Source organism: Aphelocoma coerulescens, unplaced genomic scaffold, assembly GCF_041296385.1.
Source record: "Aphelocoma coerulescens isolate FSJ_1873_10779 unplaced genomic scaffold, UR_Acoe_1.0 HiC_scaffold_116, whole genome shotgun sequence".
NCBI lineage: Eukaryota > Metazoa > Chordata > Aves > Passeriformes > Corvidae > Aphelocoma > Aphelocoma coerulescens.
In genome coordinates this window covers 604,406-628,958 of record NW_027183474.1, presented here as the reverse complement: position 1 = coordinate 628,958, position 24,553 = coordinate 604,406, and the positions used below count along the sequence as shown (strand labels likewise).

Genomic DNA, 24,553 nt, shown 5'->3' with positions numbered 1-24,553 from the left:
GCGCATTGATCCCTCATTGATTGATCCCCCATCCATTCCTCCCCCATTGCTCCCTCATTGATCCCCCATTGATTGATCCCACATTGATTGATCCCGCATTGATCCCCCATTGATCAGCCACTAATGCCCCATTGATCACCCATCCATCACCCATTGATCACCCACTGATCCCCCATTGATGCCCCATTGATCACCCATCGCTCCTCCATTGCTCCCCCATTGATCACCCATCAGTCACCCATTGCTCACCCACCGGTCACCTATTGATCACCTATTGATCACCCATTGATCACCCATCCATCACCCATTGATCACCCATCTATCACCTATTGATCACCCATCTGTCACCCATTCCTCCCCCATTGCTCCCTCATTGATCCCCCATTGCTCCTCCATTGCTCCCCCATTGCTCCCCCATCAATCCCTAACCAATCACTAACCAATCACTAACCAATCACTAATCAATCCCTAATCGATCGCCCCTGGCTGCCGCCTCACCCTCAGGGTGCTTGTAGAGGTGGGTGATGTCGGCTCTCCCGGCCGCGCCGGCCGCCAGTGCATTGATCCCTCATTGATTGATCCCCCATCCATTCCTCCCCCATTGCTCCCTCATTGATCCCCCATTGATTGATCCCCCATTGATTGATCCCGCATTGATTGATCCCGCATTGATCCCCCATTGATCAGCCACTAATGTCCCACTGATCACCCATCCATCACCCATTGATCACCCACTGATCCCCCATTGATGCCCCATTGATCCCCCATTGCTCCTCCATTGCTCCCCCATTGATCACCCATCAGTCACCCATTGCTCATCCACCGGTCACCTATTGATCACCTATTGATCACCCATTGATCGCCCATCCATCACCCATTGCTCACCCATCTATCACCTATTGATCACCCATCTGTCACCCATCCATCCCCCATCTATCACCTATTGATCACCCATCTGTCACCCATTACTCCCCCATTGCTCCCTCATTGATCACCCATCCATCCCCCATCCATCCCCCATTGATCCCCCATTGATCCCCCATTAATGCCCCATTGATCGCCCATCTATATCCTACTGATCCCCTATCTGTCATCCATTGATCACCCATCTATCACCTATTGATCCCCCATTGCTCCTCCAGTGCTCCCCCATTGATCCCCCATTGATCCCCCATTGCTCCCTCATTGATCCCCCATTGCTCCCCCATTGCTCCCCCATCAATCACTTATCAATCACTAATCAATCACTTATCAATTACCCATCTGTCACCCATCGATCCCCCATCTATCACCTATTGATCACCCATCTGTCACCCATTACTCCCCCATTGCTCCCTCATTGATCCCCCATTGCTCCTCCATTGCTCCCCCATTGCTCCCCCCTCAATCCCTAACCAATCGCTAACCAATCCCTAACCAATCACTAATCAATCCCTAATCGATCACCCCTGGGTGCCGCCTCACCCTCGGGGTGCTTGTAGAGGTGGGTGATGTCGGCTCTCCCGGCCGCGCCGGCCGCCAGCGCATTGATCCCTCATTGATTGATCCCCCATCCATTGCTCCCCCATTGATCCCCCATTGCTCCCCCATTGATCCCCCATTGATCCCCCATTGATTGATCCCCCATTGATCAGCCACTAATGCCCCATTGATCACCCATCCATCACCCATTGATCACCCATCTGTCACCCATCAATCACCCATTGATCCCCCATTGCTCCTCCATTGCTCCCCCATTGATCACCCATCAGTCACCCATTGCTTACCCACCGGTCACCTATTGATCACCTATTGATCACCCATCCCTCACCCATTGCTCACCCATCTATCACCTATTGATCACCCATCTGTCACCCATTACTCCCCCATTGCTCCCTCATTGATCCCCCATTGCTCCCCCATTGCTCCCCCATCAATCCCTAACCAATCACTAACCAATCCCTAACCAATCACTAATCAATCCCTAATCGATCACCCCTGGGTGCCGCCTCACCCTCGGGGTGCTTGTAGAGGTGGGTGATGTCGGCTCTCCCGGCCGCGCCGGCCGCCAGCGCATTGATCCCTCATTGATTGATCCCCCATCCATTGTTCCCCCATTGCTCCCCCATTGCTCCCCCATTGATCCCCCATTGCTCCCCCATTGATCCCCCATTGATTGATCCCGCATTGATTGATCCCGCATTGATCCCCCATTGATCAGCCACTAATGTCCCACTGATCACCCATCCATCACCCATTGATCACCCACTGATCCCCCATTGATGCCCCATTGATCACCCATCGCTCATCCATTGCTCCCCCATTGATCACCCATCAGTCACCCATTGCTCACCCACCGGTCACCTATTGATCACCTATTGATCACCCATTGATCACCCATCAGTCACCCATTGCTCACCCATCGGTCACCTATTGATCACCCATCTGTCACCCATCCATCCCCCATCTATCACCTATTGATCACCCATCTGTCACCCATTACTCCCCCATTGCTCCCTCATTGATCACCCATCCATCACCCATCCATCCCCCATTGATCCCCCATTGATCCCCCATTAATGCCCCATTGACCACCCATCTATATCCTACTGATCCCCTATCTGTCATCCATTGATCACCCATCTATCACCTATTGATCCCCCATTGCTCCTCCAGTGCTCCCCCATTGATCCCCCATTGCTCCCCCATTGATCCCCCATTGCTCCCTCATTGATCCCCCATTGCTCCCCCATTGCTCCCCCATCAATCACTTATCAATCACTAATCAATCACTTATCAATTACCCATCTGTCACCCATCGATCCCCCATCTATCACCTATTGATCACCCATCTGTCACCCATTACTCCCCCATTGCTCCCTCATTGATCCCCCATTGCTCCCCCATTGCTCCTCCATTGCTGCCCCATTGATCCCCTACTGATTCTCCATTGCTCCCCCATCAATCACTTATTAATCAGTAATCAATCACTTATCAATCCCTAACCAATCACTAATCAATCCCTAATCAATCACCCCTGGGTGCCGCCTCACCCTCGGGGTGCTTGTAGAGGTGGGTGATGTCGGCTCTCCCGGCCGCGCCGGCCGCCAGCGCATTGATCCCTCATTGATTGATCCCCCATCCATTGCTCCCCCATCGCCCCTCCATTGCTCCCCCATTGATCCCTCATTGATTGATCCCCCATCCATTGCTGCCCCATTGCTCCCCCATTGATTGATCCCCCATCGCTCCTCCATTGCTCTCCCATTGATCACCCATCAGTCACCCATTGCTCACCCACCGGTCACCTATTGATCACCTATTGATCACCCATTGATCACCCATCCCTCACCCATTGCTCACCCATCTATCACCCATTGATCACCCATCTGTCACCCATTACTCCCCCATTGCTCCCCCATTGATCCCCCATTGCTCCCCCATTGCTCCCCCATCGCTACCCCACTGATTCTCCCATTGCTCCCCCATTCCTCCCCCATCGATCACTAACCAATCCCTAACCAATCACTAATCAATCCCTCATCGATCACCCCTGGCTGCCGCCTCACCCTCGGGGTGCTTGTAGAGGTGGGTGATGTCGGCTCTCCCGGCCGCGCCGGCCGCCAGCGCATTGATCCCTCATTGATTGATCCCCCATCCATTCCTCCCCCATTGCTCCCTCATTGATCACCCATTGATCCCCCATTGATTGATCCCGCATTGATTGATCCCGCATTGATCCCCCATTGATCAGCCACTAATGCCCCACTGATCACCCATCCATCACCCATTGATCACCCACTGATCCCCCATTGATGCCCCATTGATCACCCATTGCTCCTCCATTGCTCCCCCATTGATCACCCATCAGTCACCCATTGCTCATCCACCGGTCACCTATTGATCACCTATTGATCTCCCATTGATCACCCATCTGTCACCCATTGCTCACCCATCTATCACCTATTGATCACCCATCTGTCACCCATCCATCCCCCATCTATCACCTATTGATCACCCATCTGTCACCCATTACTCCCCCATTGCTCCCTCATTGATCACCCATCCATCACCCATCCATCCCCCATTGATCCCCCATTGATCCCCCATTAATGCCCCATTGATCACCCATCTATATCCTACTGATCCCCTATCTGTCATCCATTGATCACCCATCTATCACCTATTGATCCCCCATTGCTCCTCCAGTGCTCCCCCATTGATCCCCCATTGATCCCCCATTGCTCCCTCATTGATCCCCCATTGCTCCCCCATTGCTCCCCCATTGCTCCCCCATCAATCACTTATTAATCACTAATCAATCACTTATCAATTACCCATCTGTCACCCATCGATCCCCCATCTATCACCTATTGATCACCCATCTGTCACCCATTACTCCCCCATTGCTCCCTCATTGATCCCCCATTGCTCCTCCATTGCTCCCCCATTGCTCCCCCATCAATCCCTAACCAATCACTAACCAATCCCTAACCAATCACTAATCAATCCCTCATCGATCACCCCTGGGTGCCGCCTCACCCTCGGGGTGCTTGTAGAGGTGGGTGATGTCGGCTCTCCCGGCCGCGCCGGCCGCCAGGGTGCTGATGCTGCGGCCGATGGCTCCCTCCTCCACGTGCACCACGGCGAAGCCGCCGTGCGCCTGCCGCTGCCAGTACACCTTGTCGCTGTTCACCTGCGCGGCCACGCCCCCTCATTAGCATACCCGTGACCACGCCCCCTCGTTAGCATAGCCCCGACCACGCCCTCTCATTAGCATAACCCCGCCCACCCTGATTTGCATGCGGCGGCCACGCCCACCTCGGCGAAGACGAAGGGCGTGTCGTACTTGAGGAAGACGTGGCCGTTCTTGACGGCCGTCACCGAGCAGGGCCCGCAGCAGAACAGGCCTGGGGGGAGGGGAGAGAGCGGGATGGACCAGTATAAACCAGTATGGACCGGTGTCAACCAGTATAGACCGGTAGGGAGCGGTATGGACCGGTATAAACCAGTAGGGACCAGTATGGACTGGTGTAAACCAGTATAAAGCACTATAAACCAGTATGGACCGGTATGGACCAGTATGGACCAGTATAAACCAGTATGGACCAGTATAAACCAGTATGGGCTGGTATGGTCCGGTATGGACCGGTATGAACCAGTATAAACCAGTATTAACCAGTATGGGCCGGTATGGACCAGTATGGACCGGTATAAACCAGTATGGACCAGTATGGACCAGTATAAACCAGTATAAACCAGTATGGACCAGTATGGACCGGTATGGACTGGTATAGACCGGTATGGACCAGTATGGACTGGTATAAACCAGTATAAACCAGTATAAACCAGTATGAACCGGTATGGACCGCTACGGACCGGTATAAACCAGTATGGACCGGTATGGACCGGTGTCAACCAGTATAAACCGGTAGGGAGCGGTATGGACCGGTATAAACCAGTAGGGACCGGTATAAACTAGTATGGGCTGGTATAAACCAGTATGGACTGGTATGGATCAATATCGATCAGTATGGAATGGTATGGACTGGTATGGACCGGTATGGACCGGTATAAACCAGTATGGACCGGTATGGACCGGTGTCAACCAGTATAAACCGGTAAGGAGCGTTATGGACCGGTATAAATCAGTATGGACCAGTAGGGACCAGTATGGACTGGTGTAAACCAGTATAAACCAGTATAAACCAGTATGGACCGGTATGGACCAGTATGGACCAGTATAAACCAGTATGGACCAGTATAAACCAGTATGGGCCGGTATGGTCCGGTATGGACCGGTATGAACCAGTATAAACCAGTATTAACCAGTATGGGCCGGTATGGACCAGTATGGACCGGTATAAACCAGTATGGACCAGTATGGACCAGTATAAACCAGTATAAACCAGTATGGACCAGTATGGACCGGTATGGACTGGTATAGACCGGTATGGACCAGTATGGACTGGTATAAACCAGTATAAACCAGTATAAACCAGTATGAACCGGTATGGACCGCTATGGACCGGTATAAACCAGTATGGACCAGTATGGACCGGTGTCAACCAGTATAAACCGGTAGGGAGCGGTATGGACCGGTATAAACCAGTAGGGACCAGTATAAACTAGTATGGGCTGGTATAAACCATTATGGACTGGTATGGATCAATATCGATCAGTATGGAATGGTATGGACTGGTATGGACTGGAATGGACCGGTATAAACCAGTATGGACCGGTATAAACCAGTATGGACCAGTATGGACCGGTATAAACCAGTATGGACAGGTATAGACCAGTATGGACCAGTATAAACTGGTATGGACCGGTATAAACCAGTATGGACCGGTATAGACCAGTATGGATCAGTATGGACCGGTATGGACCGGTATAAACCAGTATGGACCAGTATGGACCAGTACAGACCGGTATGGACGAGTATGGACCGGTATGGAACGGTATGGACTAGTATAAACCAGTATTAACCAGTATGGACCGGTATGGACCGGTATGGACCAGTATAAACCAGTATAAACCAGTAGGGACCAGTATAAACCAGTATGGACCGGTATAGACCGGTATGGACCAGTATGGACTGGTATAAACCAGTATAAACCAGTATGAACCGGTATGGACCGGTATAAACCAGTATGGACTAGTATGGACCAGTATAAACCAGTATGGACCAGTATGGACCGGTATGGACTGGTATGGACCAGTATGGACCAGTACAGACCAGTATAAACCAGTCCAAACCAGTATAAACCAGTATAAACCAGTATGAGGCCACCACCCCCTCCTTGAGGCCTCCCTCCCAGTCCAAACCACTATAAACCAGTCTAAACCAGCCCAAACCAGTCCAAACCAGCCCAAACCAGTATAAACCAGTATAAACCAGTATAAACCAGTATGAGGCCAGCACCACCTCCTGACCCCCTCCAGCCACTCCCTGAGGCCTCCCTCCCAGTCCAAACCAGTCTAAACCAGTCTAAACCAGTCCAAACCAGTCCAAACCAGCCCGAACCAGCCCAAACCAGCCCAAACCAGTATAAACCAGTATAAACCAGTATAAACCAGTATAAACCAGTACCGCTGCTGGTCTCCTGGGGGGTGGCGTCCACCACTTGCCACCCGTCGTAGCCGTCGGGGAGGTCCGGCCGCTTCATCCAGCAGTCGTTCCACACGTGGAAGTTCCTGGGAAACCAGTACAAACCAGTATAAACCAGTATAAACCAGTACGGACCAGTACGGACCAGTACGGACCAGTATGGAGCGGTATAAACCAGTATGAGGCAAACCAGTAGAAACCAGTATGGAAAATGAGGTCCGGGGTGATTTTAGGGGCTGTCAGTGCCCTCCCAGTATGAACCAGTATGAACCAGTATGAACCAGTATGAACCAGTATAAACCAGTATGGAGCGCTATGAGTCAAACCAGTATAAACCAGTATGAAAAACACACCTTTCCCCCCATTTTAGGCCCTCCCAGTCCCTCCCAGTATAAACCAGTCCCCTCCCAGTACAAACCAGTAACCCCGAATCCCCTCCCAGTCCCCTCCCAGTCCCCTCCCAGTTCATCCCAGTTCATCCCAGTCACCCCAGACCTCAACCCAGTACAAACCAGTAATGGAAAAACCCCAAACCAGTGACTCCCAGTAGGCCCAAATCCACTCCCAGGGACCCCAAACTCCCTCCCAGTTCATCCCAGTTCCCTCCCAGTATAAACCAGTAACCCCAAATCCCCTCCTAGTCCCTCCCAGTTTGCTCCCAGTCCAAACCAGTCCAAACCAGTCCAAACCAGTTCCCTCCCAGTCCCCTCCCAGTCCCTCCCAGTTCATCCCAGTACAAACCAGTTCCCTCCCACTATAAACCAGTCCCTCCCAATCCCCTCCCAGTCCCTTCCCAGTATAAACCAGTAACCCCAAATCCCCTCCCAATCCCCTCCCAGTCCCTCCCAGTTCCCTCCCAGTCCCCTCCCAGTTCCCTCCCAGTCCAAACCAGTCCCTCCAGTTCCCTCCCAGTATAAACCAGTCCCTCCCAGTCCCTCCCAGTCCCTCCCAGTATAAACCAGTAACCCCAAATCCCCTCCCAGTCCCTCCCAGTGCCCTCCCACTCCAAACCAGTCCCCTCCCAGTATAAACCAGTAACCCCAAATGCCTTCCCAGTCCCTCCCAGTCCCTCCCAATCCCCTCCCAGTCCCCTCCCAGTCCCCTCCCAGTTCCCTCCCAGTCCCTCCCAGTTCCCCTCCCAGTCCCTCCCAGTCCCTCCCAATCCCCTCCCAGTCCCTCCCAGTTCCCTCCCAGTTCCCTCCCAGTCCCTCCCAATCCCCTCCCAGTCCCTCCCAGTAACCCCAAATCCCCCTTTTTAACCCTTTCCCCCCACTTTTACCCCTTTAACTCCCTCCCAACCCCCCCCAATCCCCTCCCAACCCCTCCCAGCCCCTCCCAGTCCCCTCCCAGTATAAACCAGTATAAACCAGTAAGAACCAGTACCAGACGGAGTCGGTGTTGAGGCGCTCCAGCGGCCGCATGCTCTCGTCCAGGTAGATGTCGGTGGTCAGCGACGCGTCCGTGTCGTGCGCCGAGTTGTAATTGGTCACCGTGCGGGTGGGCAGCCCCAGGCAGCGCAGCACTGACCAGTACGGACCAGTACGGACCAGTATGAACCAGTACGAACCAGTACGAACCAGTAGAAACCCATTGAAAGCCGTTTAAACCGGTTTAAAACAGTAAAAACCAGTTTAACCCAGTACAAACCAGTAAGGAGTGGAGTTATGGCCCAGTTCCAGCCAGTTTAACCCAGTAGAAACCAGTACAAACCAGTACAAACCAGTATGAACCAGTAGAAACCAGTTTAAGGCCGTTTAAACCAGTTTAAAACAGTAGAAACCAGTTTAAGACACTAAAAAACCAGTAAGGAGTGGAGTTATGGCCCAGTTTCCACCAGTACAAACCAGTACAAACCAGTACGGACCAGTATAAACCAGTACGAACCAGTACGAACCAGTACGAACCAGTAGAAACCCATTTAAAGCCGTTTAAACCGGTTTAAAACAGTAAAAACCAGTTTAACCCAGTACAAACCAGTAAGGAGTGGAGTTATGGCCCATTTTCCACCAGTACAAACCAGTACGGACCAGTATAAACCAGTATAAACCAGTATAAACCAGTACAAACCAGTATGAACCAGTACAAACCAGTACGAACCAGTAGAAACCAGTAGAAACCCATTTAAGGCCGTTTAAACCGGTATAACCCAGTACAAACCAATAAGGAGTGGAGTTATGGCCCAGTTCCAGCCAGTTTAAACCAGTAGAAACCAGTACGGACCAGTATAAACCAGTATAAACCAGTAGAAACCAGTATGAACCAGTAGAAACCGGTTTAAGGCCATTTAAACCGGTTTAAAACAGTAAAAACCAATTTAACCCAGTACAAACCAGTAAGGAGTGGAGTTATGGCCCAGTTCCAGCAAGTTTAACCCAGTAGAAACCAGTACGGACCAGTATAAACCAGTACAAACCAGTATAAACCAGTACAAACCAGTATAAACCACTAGAAACCCATTTAAAGCCGTTTAAACCGGTTTAAAACAGTAAAAACCAATTTAACCCAGTACAAACCAGTAAGGAGTGGAGTTATGGCCCAGTTCCAGCCAGTATAAACCAGTAGAAACCAGTACGGACCAGTATAAACCAGTACAAACCAGTATGAACCAGTACGAACCAGTACGAACCAGTAGAAACCCGTTTAAGGCCGTTTAAACCGGTATAACCCAGTACAAACCAATAAGGTGTGGAGTTATGGCCCAGTTCCAGCCAGTTTAAACCAGTAGAAACCAGTACGGACCAGTATAAACCAGTATAAACCAGTACAAACCAGTATGAACCAGTACGAACCAGTAGAAACCCATTTAAGGCCGTTTAAACCGGTTTAAAACAGTAAAAACCAGTTTAACCCAGTACAAACCAGTAAGGAGTGGAGTTATGGCCCAGTTCCAGCAAGTTTAACCCAGTAGAAACCAGTACAAACCAGTACAAACCAGTATGAACCAGTAGAAACCAGTTTAAGGCCGTTTAAACCAGTTTAAAACAGTAGAAACCAGTTTAAGACACTAAAAAACCAGTAAGGAGTGGAGTTATGGCCCAGTTTCCACCAGTACAAACCAGTACAAACCAGTACGGACCAGTATAAACCAGTACGAACCAGTACGAACCAGTAGAAACCAGTAGAAACCCATTTAAAGCCGTTTAAACCGGTTTAAAACAGTAAAAACCAGTTTAACCCAGTACAAACCAGTAAGGAGTGGAGTTATGGCCCATTTTCCACCAGTACAAACCAGTACGGACCAGTATAAACCAGTATAAACCAGTACAAACCAGTATGAACCAGTAGAAACCAGTACATACCAGTTTAAGGACGTTTAAACCAGTTTAAAACAGCAGAAACCAGTTTAACGCAGTACAAACCAGTAAGGAGTGGAGTTACGGCCCAGTCCCAGCCAGTTTAACCCAGTAGAAACCAGTACGGACCAGTATAAACCAGTATAAACCAGTACAAACCAGTATGAACCAGTATAAACCAGTACAAACCAGTACGAACCAGTATGAACCAGTTTAAGGCGGTTTAAACCAGTATAACCCAGTTTAACCCAGTATAAACCAGTAAGGAGTGGAGTTATGCCCCAGTTCCAGCCAGTTTAACCCAGTATAAACCAGTATAAACCCGTACAAACCAGTAAGAACCAGTTTAAGGCAGTTTAAACCAGTAGAAACCAGTTTAACCCAGTATAAACCACTCCAAGCAACTCCCAGTGACTCCCAGTGCCCTCCCAGTACAAACCAGTCCCTCCCAGTATAAACCAGTAACCCTAAATCCCCTCCCAGTCCAGACCAGTCCCTCCCAGTCCCTCCCAGTCCCTCCCAATCCCCATTTTTAACCCTTTCTCCTCCATTTCACCCCCGATTTCCCCCGTTTTTTCCCCGTTTCTCCCCTCCCAGTCCCTCCCAGTATAAACCAACCCCTCCCAGTCCCTCCCAGTCCCTCCCAGTCCCTCCCAGTCCCCCAAACCCCCATTTTTAACCCTTTCACCTCCATTTCTCACTCATTTTCCCCCAATTTTCCCCGTTTTTTCCCTGTTTCTCCCCTCCCAGTCCCTCCCAGTATAAACCAGTCACTCCCAGTCACTCCCAGTCAGTCCCAGTCAGTCCCAGTCCCTCCCAGTCCGCTCCCAGTCCCTCCCAATCCCCCCAAACCCCCATTTTTAACCCTTTCTCCTCCATTTTTCCCCCGATTTCCCCCGTTTTTTCCCCGATTTCCCCCGTTTTTTCGCCGTTTCTCCCCTCCCAGTCCCCTCCCAGTCCCTCCCAGTTTGTCCCAGTCCCTCTCAATCCCCTCCCAGTCCCCTCCCAGTCCCTCCCAGTATAAACCAGTGCGCACCGGTGGTGACGACGCCGGCGAACACCCAGCACTGCCCGTAGCGCACGGGCGCCCCCGGCCCAAACCAGTCCAGACCAGTCCAAACCAGTGACCCCAAATCCCCTCACAGTCACTCCCAGTCCGTCCCAGTCCAAACCAGTCCCCTCACAGTTCCCTCCCAGTCCCTCCCAGTTCCCTCCCAGTCCCTCCCAGTCTCCTCCCAGTCTCCTCGCAGTCCCTCCCAGTCCCCATTTTTAACCCTTTCTCCTCCATTTTTCACCCGTTTTCCCCGTTTTTTCCCCATTTCTCCCCTCCCAGTCCCTCCCAGTATAAACCAGTGCCTCCCAGTCCCTCCCAGTCCCTCCCAATCCCCTCCCAGTCCCTCCCAGTCCCCCCCAACCCCCATTTTTAACCCTTTCTCCTCCATTTCTCACCCGATTTTCCCCGTTTTTCCCCCGTTTCTCCCCTCCCAGTCCCTCCCAGTCCCTCCCAGTTTGTCCCAGTCCCTCCCAATCCCCTCCCAGTCCCTCCCAGTCCCCCCCCAACCCCCATTTTTAACCCTTTCTCCTCCATTTCTCACCCGATTTTCCCCATTTTCCCCCCGATTTTCCCCGTTTTTCCCCCGTTTCTCCCCTCCCAGTTCCCTCCTAGTCCCTCCCAGTTTGTCCCAGTCCCTCCCAGTCCCTCCCAGTCCCTCCCAGTCCCTCCCAACCCCCATTTTTAACCCTTTCTCCTCCATTTCTCACTCATTTTTCCCCCAATTTTCCCCGTTTTTTCCCTGTTTCTCCCCTCCCAGTCCCTCCCAGTATAAACCAGTCACTCCCAGTCACTCCCAGTCAGTCCCAGTCCCTCCCAGTCCGCTCCCAGTCCCTCCCAGTCCCCCCCAACCCCCATTTTTAACCCTTTCTCCTCCATTTCTCACTCATTTTTCCCCCAATTTTCCCCGTTTTTTCCCTGTTTCTCCCCTCCCAGTCCCCTCCCAGTCCCTCCCAGTTTGTCCCAGTCCCTCTCAATCCCCTCCCAGTCCCCTCCCAGTCCCTCCCAGTATAAACCAGTGCGCACCGGTGGTGACGACGCCGGCGAACACCCAGCACTGCCCGTAGCGCACGGGCGCCCCCGGCCCAAACCAGTCCAGACCAGTCCAAACCAGTGACCCCAAATCCCCTCACAGTGACCCCAAATCCCCTCACAGTCACTCCCAGTCCGTCCCAGTCCAAACCAGTCCCCTCCCAGTATAAACCAGTCCCCTCCCAGTCCCTCCCAGTCCCTCCCAGTCCGTCCCAACCCCCATTTTTAACCCTTTCTCCTCCATTTTACCCCTGATTTTCCCCGTTTTTTCCCCATTTCTCCACTCCCAGTGCCTCCCAGTCCCTCCCAGTTCCCTCCCAGTTTATCCCAGTCCCCTCCCAGTATAAACCAGTCCCTCCCAGTCCCTCCCAGTCCCCCCAACCCCCATTTTTAACCCTTTCACCTCCATTTCTCACTCATTTTTCCCCCAATTTCCCCCGTTTTTTCCCCGTTTCTCCCCTCCCAGTCCCTCCCAGTATAAACCAGTGCCTCCCAGTCCCTCCCAGTCCCTCCCAGTCCCTCCCAGTCCCCCCAAACCCCCATTTTTAACCCTTTCTCCTCCATTTTTCCCCCGATTTCCCCCATTTTTTCCCCGATTTTCCCCGTTTTTCCCCCGTTTCTCCCCTCCCAGTCCCTCCCAGTCCCTCCCAGTTTGTCCCAGTCCCTCTCAATCCCCTCCCAGTCCCTCCCAGTCCCTCCCAGTCCCCCCCCAACCCCCATTTTTAACCCTTTCTCCTCCATTTCTCACCCGATTTTCCCCATTTTCCCCCCGATTTTCCCCGTTTTTTCCCCGTTTCTCCCCTCCCAGTTCCCTCCTAGTCCCTCCCAGTTTGTCCCAGTCCCTCCCAGTTCCTCCCAGTCCCTCCCAGTCCCCCCCAACCCCCATTTTTAACCCTTTCTCCTCCATTTCTCACTCATTTCTCACCCGATTTTCCCCATTTTTTCCCCGATTTTCCCCGTTTTTCCCCCTTTTCTCCCCTCCCAGTCCCCTCCCAGTATAAACCAGTCACTCCCAGTCACTCCCAGTCAGTCCCAGTCAGTCCCAGTCCCTCCCAGTCCGCTCCCAGTCCCTCCCAGTCCCCCCCCAACCCCCATTTTTAACCCTTTCTCCTCCATTTCTCACCCGATTTTCCCCGTTTTTCCGCCGTTTCTCCCCTCCCAGTCCCCTCCCAGTCCCCTCCCAGTATAAACCAGTGCGCACCGGTGGTGACGACGCCGGCGAACACCCAGCACTGCCCGTAGCGCACGGGCGCCCCCGGCCCAAACCAGTCCAGACCAGTCCAAACCAGTGACCCCAAATCCCCTCCCAGTCCCCTCCCAGTCCCCTCCCAGTCCCTCCCAGTCCCTCCCAGTTCCCTCCCAGTCCCCTCCTAGTCCCTCCCAGTTCCCTCCCAGTTCCCTCCCAGTCCCTCCCAGTCCCCATTTTTAACCCTTTCTCCTCCATTTTTCACCCGTTTTCCCGTTTTTTTCCCCATTTTTTCCCTCCCAGTCCCTCCCAGTATAAACCAGTGCCTCCCAGTGCCTCCCAGTCCCTCCCAGTCCCCTCCCAGTCCCTCCCAGTCCCTCCCAGTCCCCCCAACCCCCATTTTTAACCCTTTCTCCTCCATTTCTCACTCATTTCTCACCCGATTTTCCCCGTTTTTTCCCCGTTTCTCCCCTCCCAGTCCCCTCCCAGTCCCCTCCCAGTATAAACCAGTGCGCACCGGTGGTGACGACGCCGGCGAACACCCAGCACTGCCCGTAGCGCACGGGCGCCCCCGGCCCAAACCAGTCCAGACCAGTCCAAACCAGTGACCCCAAATCCCCTCCCAGTGACCCCAAATCCCCTCACAGTCACTCCCAGTCCGTCCCAGTCCAAACCAGTCCCCTCCCAGTATAAACCAGTCCCCTCCCAGTCCCTCCCAGTCCCTCCCAGTCCGTCCCAACCCCCATTTTTAACCCTTTCTCCTCCATTTTACCCCTGATTTTCCCCGTTTTTTCCCCATTTCTCCACTCCCAGTGCCTCCCAGTCCCTCCCAGTTCCCTCCTAGTTTATCCCAGTCCCCTCCCAGTATAAACCAGTCCCCTCCCAGTCCCTCCCAGTCCCTCCCAACCCCCATTTTTAACCCTTTCTCCTCCATTTCTCACCCAATTTCCCCCATTTTCCCCCCGATTTCCCCCGTTTTTTCGCCATTTTTTCCCACCCAGTCCCTCCCAGTATAAACCAGTCAGTCCCAGTCAGTCCCAGTTCCCTCCCAGTCCCTCCCAGTCCCTCCCAATCCCTTCCCAGTCCCTCCCAGTCCCCCCAACCCCCATTTTTAACCCTTTCTCCTCCATTTTCCCCCTGATTTTCCCCGATTTCCCCCGTTTTTTCCCCCGTTTCTCCCCTCCCAGTCCCCTCCCAGTCCCTCCCAGTTTGTCCCAGTCCCCTCCCAGTATAAACCAGTCCCTCCCAATCCCCCCCAAACCCCCATTTTTAACCCTTTCTCCTCCATTTCTCACCCGATTTTCCCCGTTTTTTTCCCCGTTTCTCCCCTCCCAGTCCCCTCCCAGTCCCTCCCAGTATAAACCAGTGCGCACCGGTGGTGACGACGCCGGCGAACACCCAGCACTGCCCGTAGCGCACGGGCGCCCCGGAGCTGAGGAAGCTGCGCAGGATCCCCACGGAGCCGGCCCAGGCCGAGGGGTTCGTGCCCCGCCCGTACTCGCCCGTCCAGTTGCCCACCAGGACCCCGCTGTCGTCCAGGGAGTTCACCTGGGGGGGTTGGGGGGGTTCGGGGGGGTTCGGGGGGGTTTTGGGGAAAATTTGGGGGGGTTTTGGGAAAAATTTGGGGGGGGTTTCGGGGGTTTGGGGGGGTTTTGGGGGGATTTTAGGGGGTTTTGGGGGGATTTTGGGGGGGGTTTGGGGGCTTTTGGGGGGATTTTGGGGGGGTTGGGGAAAATTTGGGGGGGTTTGGGAAAAATTTGGGGGGGTTTTGGAGGGATTTTGGGGGGGTTTGGGGGATTTTGGGGGGTTTTGGGGAAAATTTGGGGGGATTTTGGGGGGTTTGGGGGGGTTTTGGGGGGTTTTGGGGGGGTTTGGGGGGTTTGGGGAAAATTTGGGGGGATTTTGGGGGGTTTTGGGAAAAATTTGGGGGGATTTTGGGGGTTTTGGGGGGGGTTTTGGGGGGGATTTGGGGGGGTTTGGGGAAAATTTGGGGGGGTTTGGGAAAAATTTGGGGGGATTTTGGGGGTTTTGGGGGGGTTTGGGGGGTTTTTGGGGGATTTTAGGGGGTTTTGGGGGGATTTGGGGGGGGGTTGGGGGGATTTTGGGGGATTTTAGGGGATTTTGGGGGATTTTGGGGGAATTTTGGGGGATTTTGGGGGGATTTCGGGGATTTTCGGGGGATTTTGGGGGATTTTGGGGATTTTGGTGTTGGAAGGAATGGCGCCCCCTGGGGGGAAATGCTGGGAATTCTGTGCCAAAATCTGGGGAATTCAGCCCAAAATGCCCCAAAATCCCGGGAATTCCCCCCAAAATCCCCCCCAAATCTCAGGAATTCAGCCCCAAATCCCCCCAAATCCCCCAAAATCCCGGGAATTCCCCCCAAAATCCCCCCCAACCTCCCGCCAACCCCCCCTAAACCCCGGCATTTCCCCCCAGAACCTCCCCAAAAGCCCCAAAATCCCGGGAATTCAGCCCAAAATCCCGGGATTTTATCCCAAATCCCACAAATCCCGGAATTCCCACCAAAATCGACCCCAAATCCCGGGAATTCCCGCCCAAAATCCCCCTAAATCCTGGGAATTCGGCCCAAAATTACAGAATTTCACCCCAAAACCCCCCCAAAAATCCCCCCAAATCCCAGGAATTCAGCCCCAAATCCCAGGAATTCAACCCAAAATCCCCCAAAATTCCAGGAATTCAACCAAAAATCCCCCGAAACCGCCGGAATTTGCCCAAAATCCCGGGAATTCAGCCCAAAATCCCCCCCAAATCCCAGGAATTCCCCCCAAAATCCCCCCAAATCCTGGGAATTCGGCCCAAAATTCCGGGATTTCACCCCAAAACCCCCCCAAATCCTCCCAAAATCCCAAAAATTCAGCCCCAAATCCCAGGAATTCAACCCAAAATCCCCCAAAATCCCAGGAATTCAGCCCCAAAATCCCAGGAATTCAACCGAAAATCCCCCAAAACCGCCGGAATTTGCCCAAAATCCCGGGAATTCAGCCCAAAATCCCCCCCAAATCCCAGGAATTCCCCCCAAAATCCCCCTAAATTCCAGGAATTCAGCCCAAAATTCCAGGATTTCACCCCAAAACCCCCCCCAAAAATCCCCCCAAATCCCAGGAATTCAGCCCCAAATCCCAGGAATTCAACCAAAATCCCCCAAAATCCTCGGAATTCAGCCCCAAAATCCCAGGAATTCAACCGAAAATCCCCCGAAACCGCCGGAATTTGCCCAAAATCCCGGGAATTCCCCCCAAAATCCCCCCAAATCCTGGGAATTCAGCCCAAAATTCCAGGATTTCACCCCAAAACCTCCCCAAATCCCCCCAAATCCTGGGAATTCTTCCCCCAAATCCCAAGAATTCAGCCCCAAATCCCAGGAATTCCCCCCAAAACCCCCCCGAACCCCCGGAATTTGCCCAAAATCCCGGGAATTTCCCCCAAATCCGCACCATGGCCGAGACGACGCGCGCCACCATGACGGGGTCGCCGCGGGCGCTGTGGGGCATCCCCCGGCGGTCCAGGATGAACAGGGAGGCGTCCAGGACGCCCGGCTCGAACTGCGAAGCGGCGGGAATGGCCCAAAATTCCCGAAATTCCCGAAATTCCCGGAATTCCCGAAAAAAATCCGATCGAAAACGGCCAAAATTTGGTTAAAATACGCCCGAAATCGGCTCAAAACGGCTCCTCTCGATGCCATTTTTGGGGGGTTTTGACCTCATTTGGGATCCTCAATTTATCAGGAGTGTCCCAAAATCTCTGGGATCCCAAAATTCTCAAAATTCCCGGAATTCCCGAAAAAATCCAATCAAAAATGGCCAAAATTTGACCAGAATTGGGTAAAATTCCCCCAAAATTGGCTCAAAACGGCTCCTCCCAACAGCGTTTTTGGGGGTTTTGACCTCATTTGGGAGCCCAGGATTTTTTGGGATGTTCCCAAAATTTCAGGGATTCCAGAATTCCCGAAATTCCCGGAATTCCCCAAAAATCTGACCGAAAATGGCAAAAATTTGAGCAAAATTGGGTAAAATTCCCCCAAAACGGCACCAAAATGCCTCCTGTTGGTGTTGGTTTTGGGGCGTTTTGGGCGATTTTGGGATCCTAAATTTATCAGGAGTGTCTCAAAATCTCTGGGATCCCAAAATTCCCGGAATTCACGAAATTCCCGAAAAAAAATCTGACCAAAAATGGCCAAAATTTGACCAAAAACTGGAAAATTTCAACCAAAACAGCATCAAAATGGCTCCTGTTGGTGTCATTTTTGGAGTTTTTTGGGAGATTCTGGGATCCCAAATTTTTCAGGAGGTTCCCAGAATCTCTGGGATCCCGAAATTCCCAAAATTCCCAGAATTCCCGAAAAAATCTGATCAAAAATGGCCAAAATTTGATCAAAATTGGGTAAAATTCCCCCAAAATTGGCTCAAAACGGCTCCTCCCGATGCTGTTTTTGGGGGTTTCGACCTCATTTGGGAGCCCAGGATTTTTTGGGATGTTCCCAAAATTTCAGCGATCCCAAAATTCCTAAAATTCCCGGAATTCCCGAAAAATTCTGATCAAAAATGGCCAAAATTTGACCAAAATCTGGAAAATTTCCTCCAACTTGGCCCAAAACGGCTCCTGCTGGCACCGTTTTTGGGGTTTTTTGGGAGATTTTGGGATTCCAAATTTTTCAGGAGGTTCCTAAAATCTCTGGGATCCCGAAATTCCCAAAATTTCCCGGAATTCCCGAAAAAATCCGACCAAAAATGGCCAAAATTTGACCAAAATTGGGTAAAATTCCCCCAAAATGGCACCAAAATGGGTCCTGTTGGTGCCGTTTTTGGGCTTTTTTGGGCGATTTTGGGATCCCAAATTTATCAGGAGTGTCCCAAAATCTCAGCGATCCCAAAATTCCCCAAAATTCCCGGAATTCCCAAAAAAATCTGACCGAAAACGGCCAAAATTTGACCAAAATCCCCCCAAATTGCCTCAAAACGGCTCCTCCCGACGCCGTTTTTGGGGGATTTTGGCCTCATTCGGATCCCAAATTTTTGGCGGATCCCAAAATTCCCGAATCCCAAAAAATTCCTAAAAAAATCCACCCGGAACACCCCAAAAACGGCAAGATTTTGGGTCAAAATCCCCCAATTTTGGGTCAAAACTCCCCCAATTTTGGGTCAAAATCCCTCATTTTAAGCCAATTTTGGGTCAATTTTGGGACTTTTCCGACCGGAATTTTTTTGGGATCCCCCCAAAATTCCCAGAAATCCCAAATTCCTGCTCTTTAGCGCCCCCTGCTGGACGAACCCATCCAAACCCTTCAATTTTGGGTCAAAACCCCCCAATTTTGGGTCAAAACTCCCCATTTTAAGCCAATTTTGGGTCAATTTTGGGACTTTTTCAACCGGAATTTTTTCGGGATGCCCCCAAAAATTCCCAGGAATCCCAAATTCCCGCTCTTTGCTGCCCCCTGCTGGACGAACCCCTCCAAACCCTTCAATTTTGGGTCAAAACCCCCCAATTTTGGGTCAAAATTTCCCATTTTGAGCCAATTTTGGGTCAATTTTGGGTCAATTTTGGGACTTTTCCGACCGGATTTTTTTCGGGATGAGCCCAAAATTCCCAGAAATCCCAAATTCCCGCTCTTTAGCGCCCCCTGCTGGATGAACCTTTCCAAACCCCTCAATTTTGGGTCAAAACCCCCCAATTTTGGATCAAACCTCCCAATTTAAGCCAATTTTGCGTCAATTTTGGGACTTTTTTGACCGGAATTTTTTCGGGATGCCCCCAAAAATTCCCAGGAATCCCAAATTCCCGCTCTTTGCTGCCCCCTGCTGGACGAACCCCTCCAAACCCTTCAATTTTGGGTCAAAATCCCCCAATTTTGGGTCAAAATCCCTCATTTTAAGCCAATTTTGGGTCAAATTTGGGGCTTTTCCGACCGGAATTTTTTTGGGATGAGCCCAAAATTCCCAGAAATCCCAAATTCCCACTCTTTAGCGCCCCCTGCTGGACGAACCCATCCAAACCCTTCAATTTTGGGTCTAAACCCTTCAATTTTGGGTCAAAATCTCCCATTTTGAGCCAATTTTGGGTCAATTTGGGGTCCATTTGGGACTTTTTCAACCGGAATTTTTTCAGGATTTCCCCAAAATTCCCAGAAATCCCAAATTCCTGCTCTTTGCTGCCCCCTGCTGGACGAACCCCTTCAAACCCTTCAATTTTGGGTCAAAACCCCCCAATTTTGGGTCAAAATTTCCCATTTTAAGCCAATTTTGGGTCAATTTTGGGTCAATTTTGGGACTTTTTCAACCGGAATTTTTTCGGGATCCCCCCAAAATTCCCAGAAATCCCAAATTCCCGCTCTTTGCTGCCCCCTGCTGGACGAACCTTTCCAAACCCTTCAATTTTGGGTCAAAACCCCCCAATTTTGGGTCCAAATTTCCCATTTTAAGCCAATTTGGGGTCAATTTTGGGTCGTTTTCGACGGGGTTTTTTTCAGGGGATTTTTTGGGGCGGATTCCGGGGATTTTGGGGCTCGGACCTGGCCGTAATTCCAGGACCTCTCGGCGATCTGGTCCTCGGTGCCGTAGAAGATGCGGCCGCTCTCGTTGAGGACGTACTCGCTGAGGTCGCTCGTCTTCTCCATGTAAACCGAGTCCTCTGCGCCCCAAAACTCCCCAATTTCACCCCAAAATTCCCGACTTTCCGAAAAAATCCCGACGTTCCACCCCAAAATTCCCGAGTTCCACCCCAAAATTCCCAACTTTTCACCCTAAAATTCCCTCATTCCCCAAAAAATCCCGACTTTCACCCCAAAATTCCCAACTTTTCACCCCAAAATTCCCGACTTTCCACCCGAAAATTCCCTCATTTCCCAAATTCCCGAGTTTCACCCCAAAATTCCCTCATTTCCCAAAAATCCCCAACTTTTCACCCCAAAATTCCCAAGTTTTGACCCCAAAATTCCTGAGTTTCACCCCAAAATTCCTGACTTTTCACCCCAAAATTCCCTCATTTCCCAAAAAATTCCGCCTTTCACCCCTAAATTCCCGAGTCCCACCCCAAAATTCCCGACTTTCACCCCAAATTCCCATCTTTTCACCCCAAAATTCCCAAGTTTTGACCCAAAATTCCCGAGTTTCACCCCAAAATTCCTGACTTTCCACCCTAAAATTCCCTCATTTCCCAAAATTCCGGATTTTCACCCCAAAAAATTCCCTCATTCCCCAAAAAATCCCGACTTTCCACCCCAAAATTCCCGAGTTCCCCCCCAAATCCCGAAATTCCCCCCAAGATCTTCAAATTTCCCCTCAAACCCCCAAAATTCCCCCCAAAATCCCCAAATTTCCCCCCAAACCCCCAAATTTCCCCCAAATCCCCCCAAAACCCCCAAATTCCTCCCCCAAAACCCCCAAAATCCCCCTAAAATCCCCAAGTTTCCCCCCAAAACCCCAAATCCCCCACAAAACCCCCAAATCCTCCCCCCAAAATCCCCATTCTTACCCCCAAAACCCTCAAATTTCCCCCAAAACCCCCAAATTTCCCCCAAAACCCCAAATCCCCCCCCAAACCCCCAAATTTCCCCTCAAAATCCCCCAAATCCACCCCAAAACCCCCAAATTTCCCCCCCAAAACCCCAAATCCCCCCCCAAACCCCCAAATTTCCCCTCAAAATCCCCCAAATCCACCCCAAAACCCCCAAATTTCCCCTGAAAACCCCCAAATTTCTCCCCAAAACCCCCCAAATCCACCCCAAAACCCCCAAAATCCCCCCAAATCCCCCCAAAATCCCCCCCGCAGCTCCGCACCGGGGCACCAGGGGTTGAAGAGCACCACGACGTCGTTGGCGGCCTCGAAGGGGGCGGCGAATTCCCCGGCGGGGCAGCGCGTGCGGGCGCTCAGCGCGTAGCGGCCAATGGGGGCCGCGGGCGGGGCCCGGAGCCACGCCCACAGGGCGTGGTCAGCGCCGGCCCCGCCCCCCACGGGCTCGGCCACGCCCTCGTCCAGCTGGGCCTCCCAGCCCGTGGGCGAGGAGCCGCCCAGGGGCACCAGGACGTGCGTGCCCTTGGCTACCTGCGGGCTGGGGCCTGCGCCAGGGAGGCGGCGGCACCGACGGCACCCCAAAATTCCCCGTTTTACCCCAAAATTGCCACCAAATCCCCGATTTTACCCCAGAATCCCCGATTTTACCCCCAAAATTCCCGATTTTACCCAAAAAATCACCGTTTTGCCCCAAAATTCACCAATTTTACCCCAAAATTCCCACAAAATCCCCACAAAATTCACAAATTTCCACCAAAATTACCGATTTTACCCCGAAATTCCCTATTTTACCCCAAAATTCCCAATTTTACCCCAAGATTCCCGATTTTACCCCAAAATTCCCCATTTGGTCCCAAAATCCCCCATTTTACCCCAAGATTCCCAATTTTACCCCAAAGCTCGGATTTTACCCCAGAATCCCCCATTTTACCCCAGAATCTCCGATTTTACCCCAAAATTCCCGATTTTACCCCAAAATTCCCGATTTGACCTCAACCCAGAAATTTTGCCCCAAAATTCCTGATTTTACCCCGAAATTCCCGCAAAATCCGGAGATTTCCCACCAAAATTCACCAATTTTACCCCCAAAATTCCCAGTTTTACCCCAAAAATTCACCCGTTTTATCCCCAAATTCTCGATTTTACCCCGAAATCCCAAATTTACCCCAAAATTCCCATTTTTACCCCAAAATTCCCAATTTTACCCAAAAATCCCTGATTTTACCCCAGAATTCCCGATTTTACCCCAAAGTTCCCCATTTGGTCCCAAAATCCCCAATTTTACCCCAAGATTCCCAATTTTACCCCAAACCTCTGATTTTACCCCAGAATCCCCGATTTTACCACCAAAATTCCCGATTTGACCCCAAATTCCCAATTTTACCCCAAAATCCCTGATTTTACTCGAAAATTACCATTTTTACCCCAAAATCCCCAAATTTTACCCCAGAATTCCCAATTTTACCCCAAAATTCCCGCAAAAACCCCACAAAATTCACCATTTTCGACCCCAAAATTCCCAATTTTACCCCAAAATTCCTGATCTTACCCCAAATTCCGGATTTTACCCAAAAATTCCCATTTCTACCCCAAAATTCTCAATTTTACCCCGAAATCCCCGATTCTATCCCAAAATTCCCCCAGAATTTCCCAGAAAACAAATGGGGCAAAATGGGGAAAAATTGGGCAAAAAATTGGGAAAAATGGGAAAAAAGTCGGGGAAAAAGGGGCAAAAATGGGGAAAAATGGAGAAAAATATCGGGGAAAAAAATGGGTGAAAATCGGGGAGGAAATCTGCAAAAATCAGGGGAAAATGGGGAAAAATCAGAGAAAAATGGGCAAAAATTGGTGAAAAATGGGGAAAAATGGGGAAAAAATGGGTAAAAAAGGGGAAAAATGGGCAAAAATTGGGGAAAATTTGGAGGAAAAATTGGGAAAAAAAATAGCTGAAAATTGGGGAAAAAATCGGAAAAAATTGGGGAAAAATTGAGGAAAAAGGGGCAAAAATGGGGAAAAGTTGGGGAAAAATGGGCAAAAATGGGGAAAAATGGGCAAACCCCCCCCTTTTTTCCCCAAAAATCCCCAAATTTCCCCCAAAACCCCAAAAACCCCAAAACCCCCGGATTTTCCCCCAAAATCCCCCCCAAAACCCCCAAAATCTCCCCCAAATTCCCCCCCAAAAAATCCGTTTTTTCCCAAAAACCCCCCAAATCCCCCCCCAAAAATCCCCCAAAACCCCCAAAATCCCCAAAAATCCCCAAATTTCCCCCAAAAATCCCCAAAATTTCCCCAAAAATCCCTAAATTTTCCCCAAATCCCCAAAATTTCCTCCAAAATCCCCGATTTTTCTCCAAAAATCCCCAAATTCCCCCCAAAATCTCCCCAAATCTCCCCCAAAATTTCCCCCAAAAATCCCCAATTCCCCCCAAAAACCCCCCAAAATTCCCCAAAAATCCCCCCAAAATCCCCAAATTTCCCCCAAAACCCCCAAACCCCCGGATTTTCCCCCAAAATTCCCCCCAAAAACCCCCAAAATCTCCCCCAAATTCCCTCCAAAAAATCCGTTTTTTCCCCAAAACCCCCCAAAATCCCCCCAAAAATCCCCCAAAACCCCCAAAGTCTCCCCCAAATTCCCCCAAAAAATCCCTGTTTTTTCCCCCAAAACCCCCCAAAATCCCCCCAAAAATCCCCCAAAATCCCCAAAAATCCCTAAATTTTCCCCAAATCCCCAAAATTTCCTCCAAAATCCCCGATTTTTCTCCAAAAAATCCCAAATTCCCCCCAAAATCCCCCAAAATCTCCCCCAAAAATCACCCAAACCCCCCCAAAAACCCCCCCCAAAAATCCCCAATTCCCCCCAAAAACCCCCCAAAATTCCCCAAAAATCCCCCAAAACCCCCAAAATCCCCAAAATTCCCCCCCCAAAAAACCCCAAAACCCCCGGATTTTCCCCCAAAATCCCCCCAAAACCTCCCCCAAATTCCCCCCCAAAAGATCCGTTTTTTCCCAAAAACCCCCCAAAATCCCCCCCAAAAACCCCCCAAACCCCCCCAAAACCCCCCCAAGTTTTTTCCCAAAACCCCCCAAACCCCCCCAAACCCCCCCAAAAACCCCCAAAACCCCCGGATTTCGCCCCAAAACCTCACCCAGGGTGAGCTCGAAGCAGAGCTCGTCTCCGTCCGCCAGGGGGCGCGGCAAGGCCACGCCCACGTGGAACCGCTGCCCCCGCCGCACCACCAGGGGGCGCTGCGCGAACTCCTGCGTGTGGTGAGCCACGCGATTGGCCGAGGCGCCGGGGCGGAGCCAGACGGGAGCCAATAGGCCTGCGAGGACAGCCCGAGGGGGCGGGGCTTAGCGCGGCGGCCATCTTGGGA

The 24,553-nt window shown here is 51.5% G+C and overlaps 1 protein-coding gene across 1 annotated transcript in view; it reads right to left on the bottom strand.

Moving 5' to 3' along the window:
• TGM1 (transglutaminase 1) overlaps nt 1–24,553 on the bottom strand; it is a 47,793-nt gene that overhangs the window by 7,411 nt on the left and 15,829 nt on the right. Inside the window, exons 3-11 of the mRNA XM_068998457.1 lie at nt 24,326–24,502; nt 21,446–21,724; nt 20,179–20,297; nt 17,108–17,215; nt 15,026–15,200; nt 8,474–8,612; nt 7,073–7,176; nt 4,801–4,889; nt 4,522–4,675 (exon numbers count right to left, since the gene is read on the bottom strand). Coding sequence (XP_068854558.1) covers nt 4,522–4,675; nt 4,801–4,889; nt 7,073–7,176; nt 8,474–8,612; nt 15,026–15,200; nt 17,108–17,215; nt 20,179–20,297; nt 21,446–21,724; nt 24,326–24,502 — 1,344 coding nt within the window. The remainder of the gene's footprint in view (nt 1–4,521; nt 4,676–4,800; nt 4,890–7,072; nt 7,177–8,473; nt 8,613–15,025; nt 15,201–17,107; nt 17,216–20,178; nt 20,298–21,445; nt 21,725–24,325; nt 24,503–24,553) is intronic.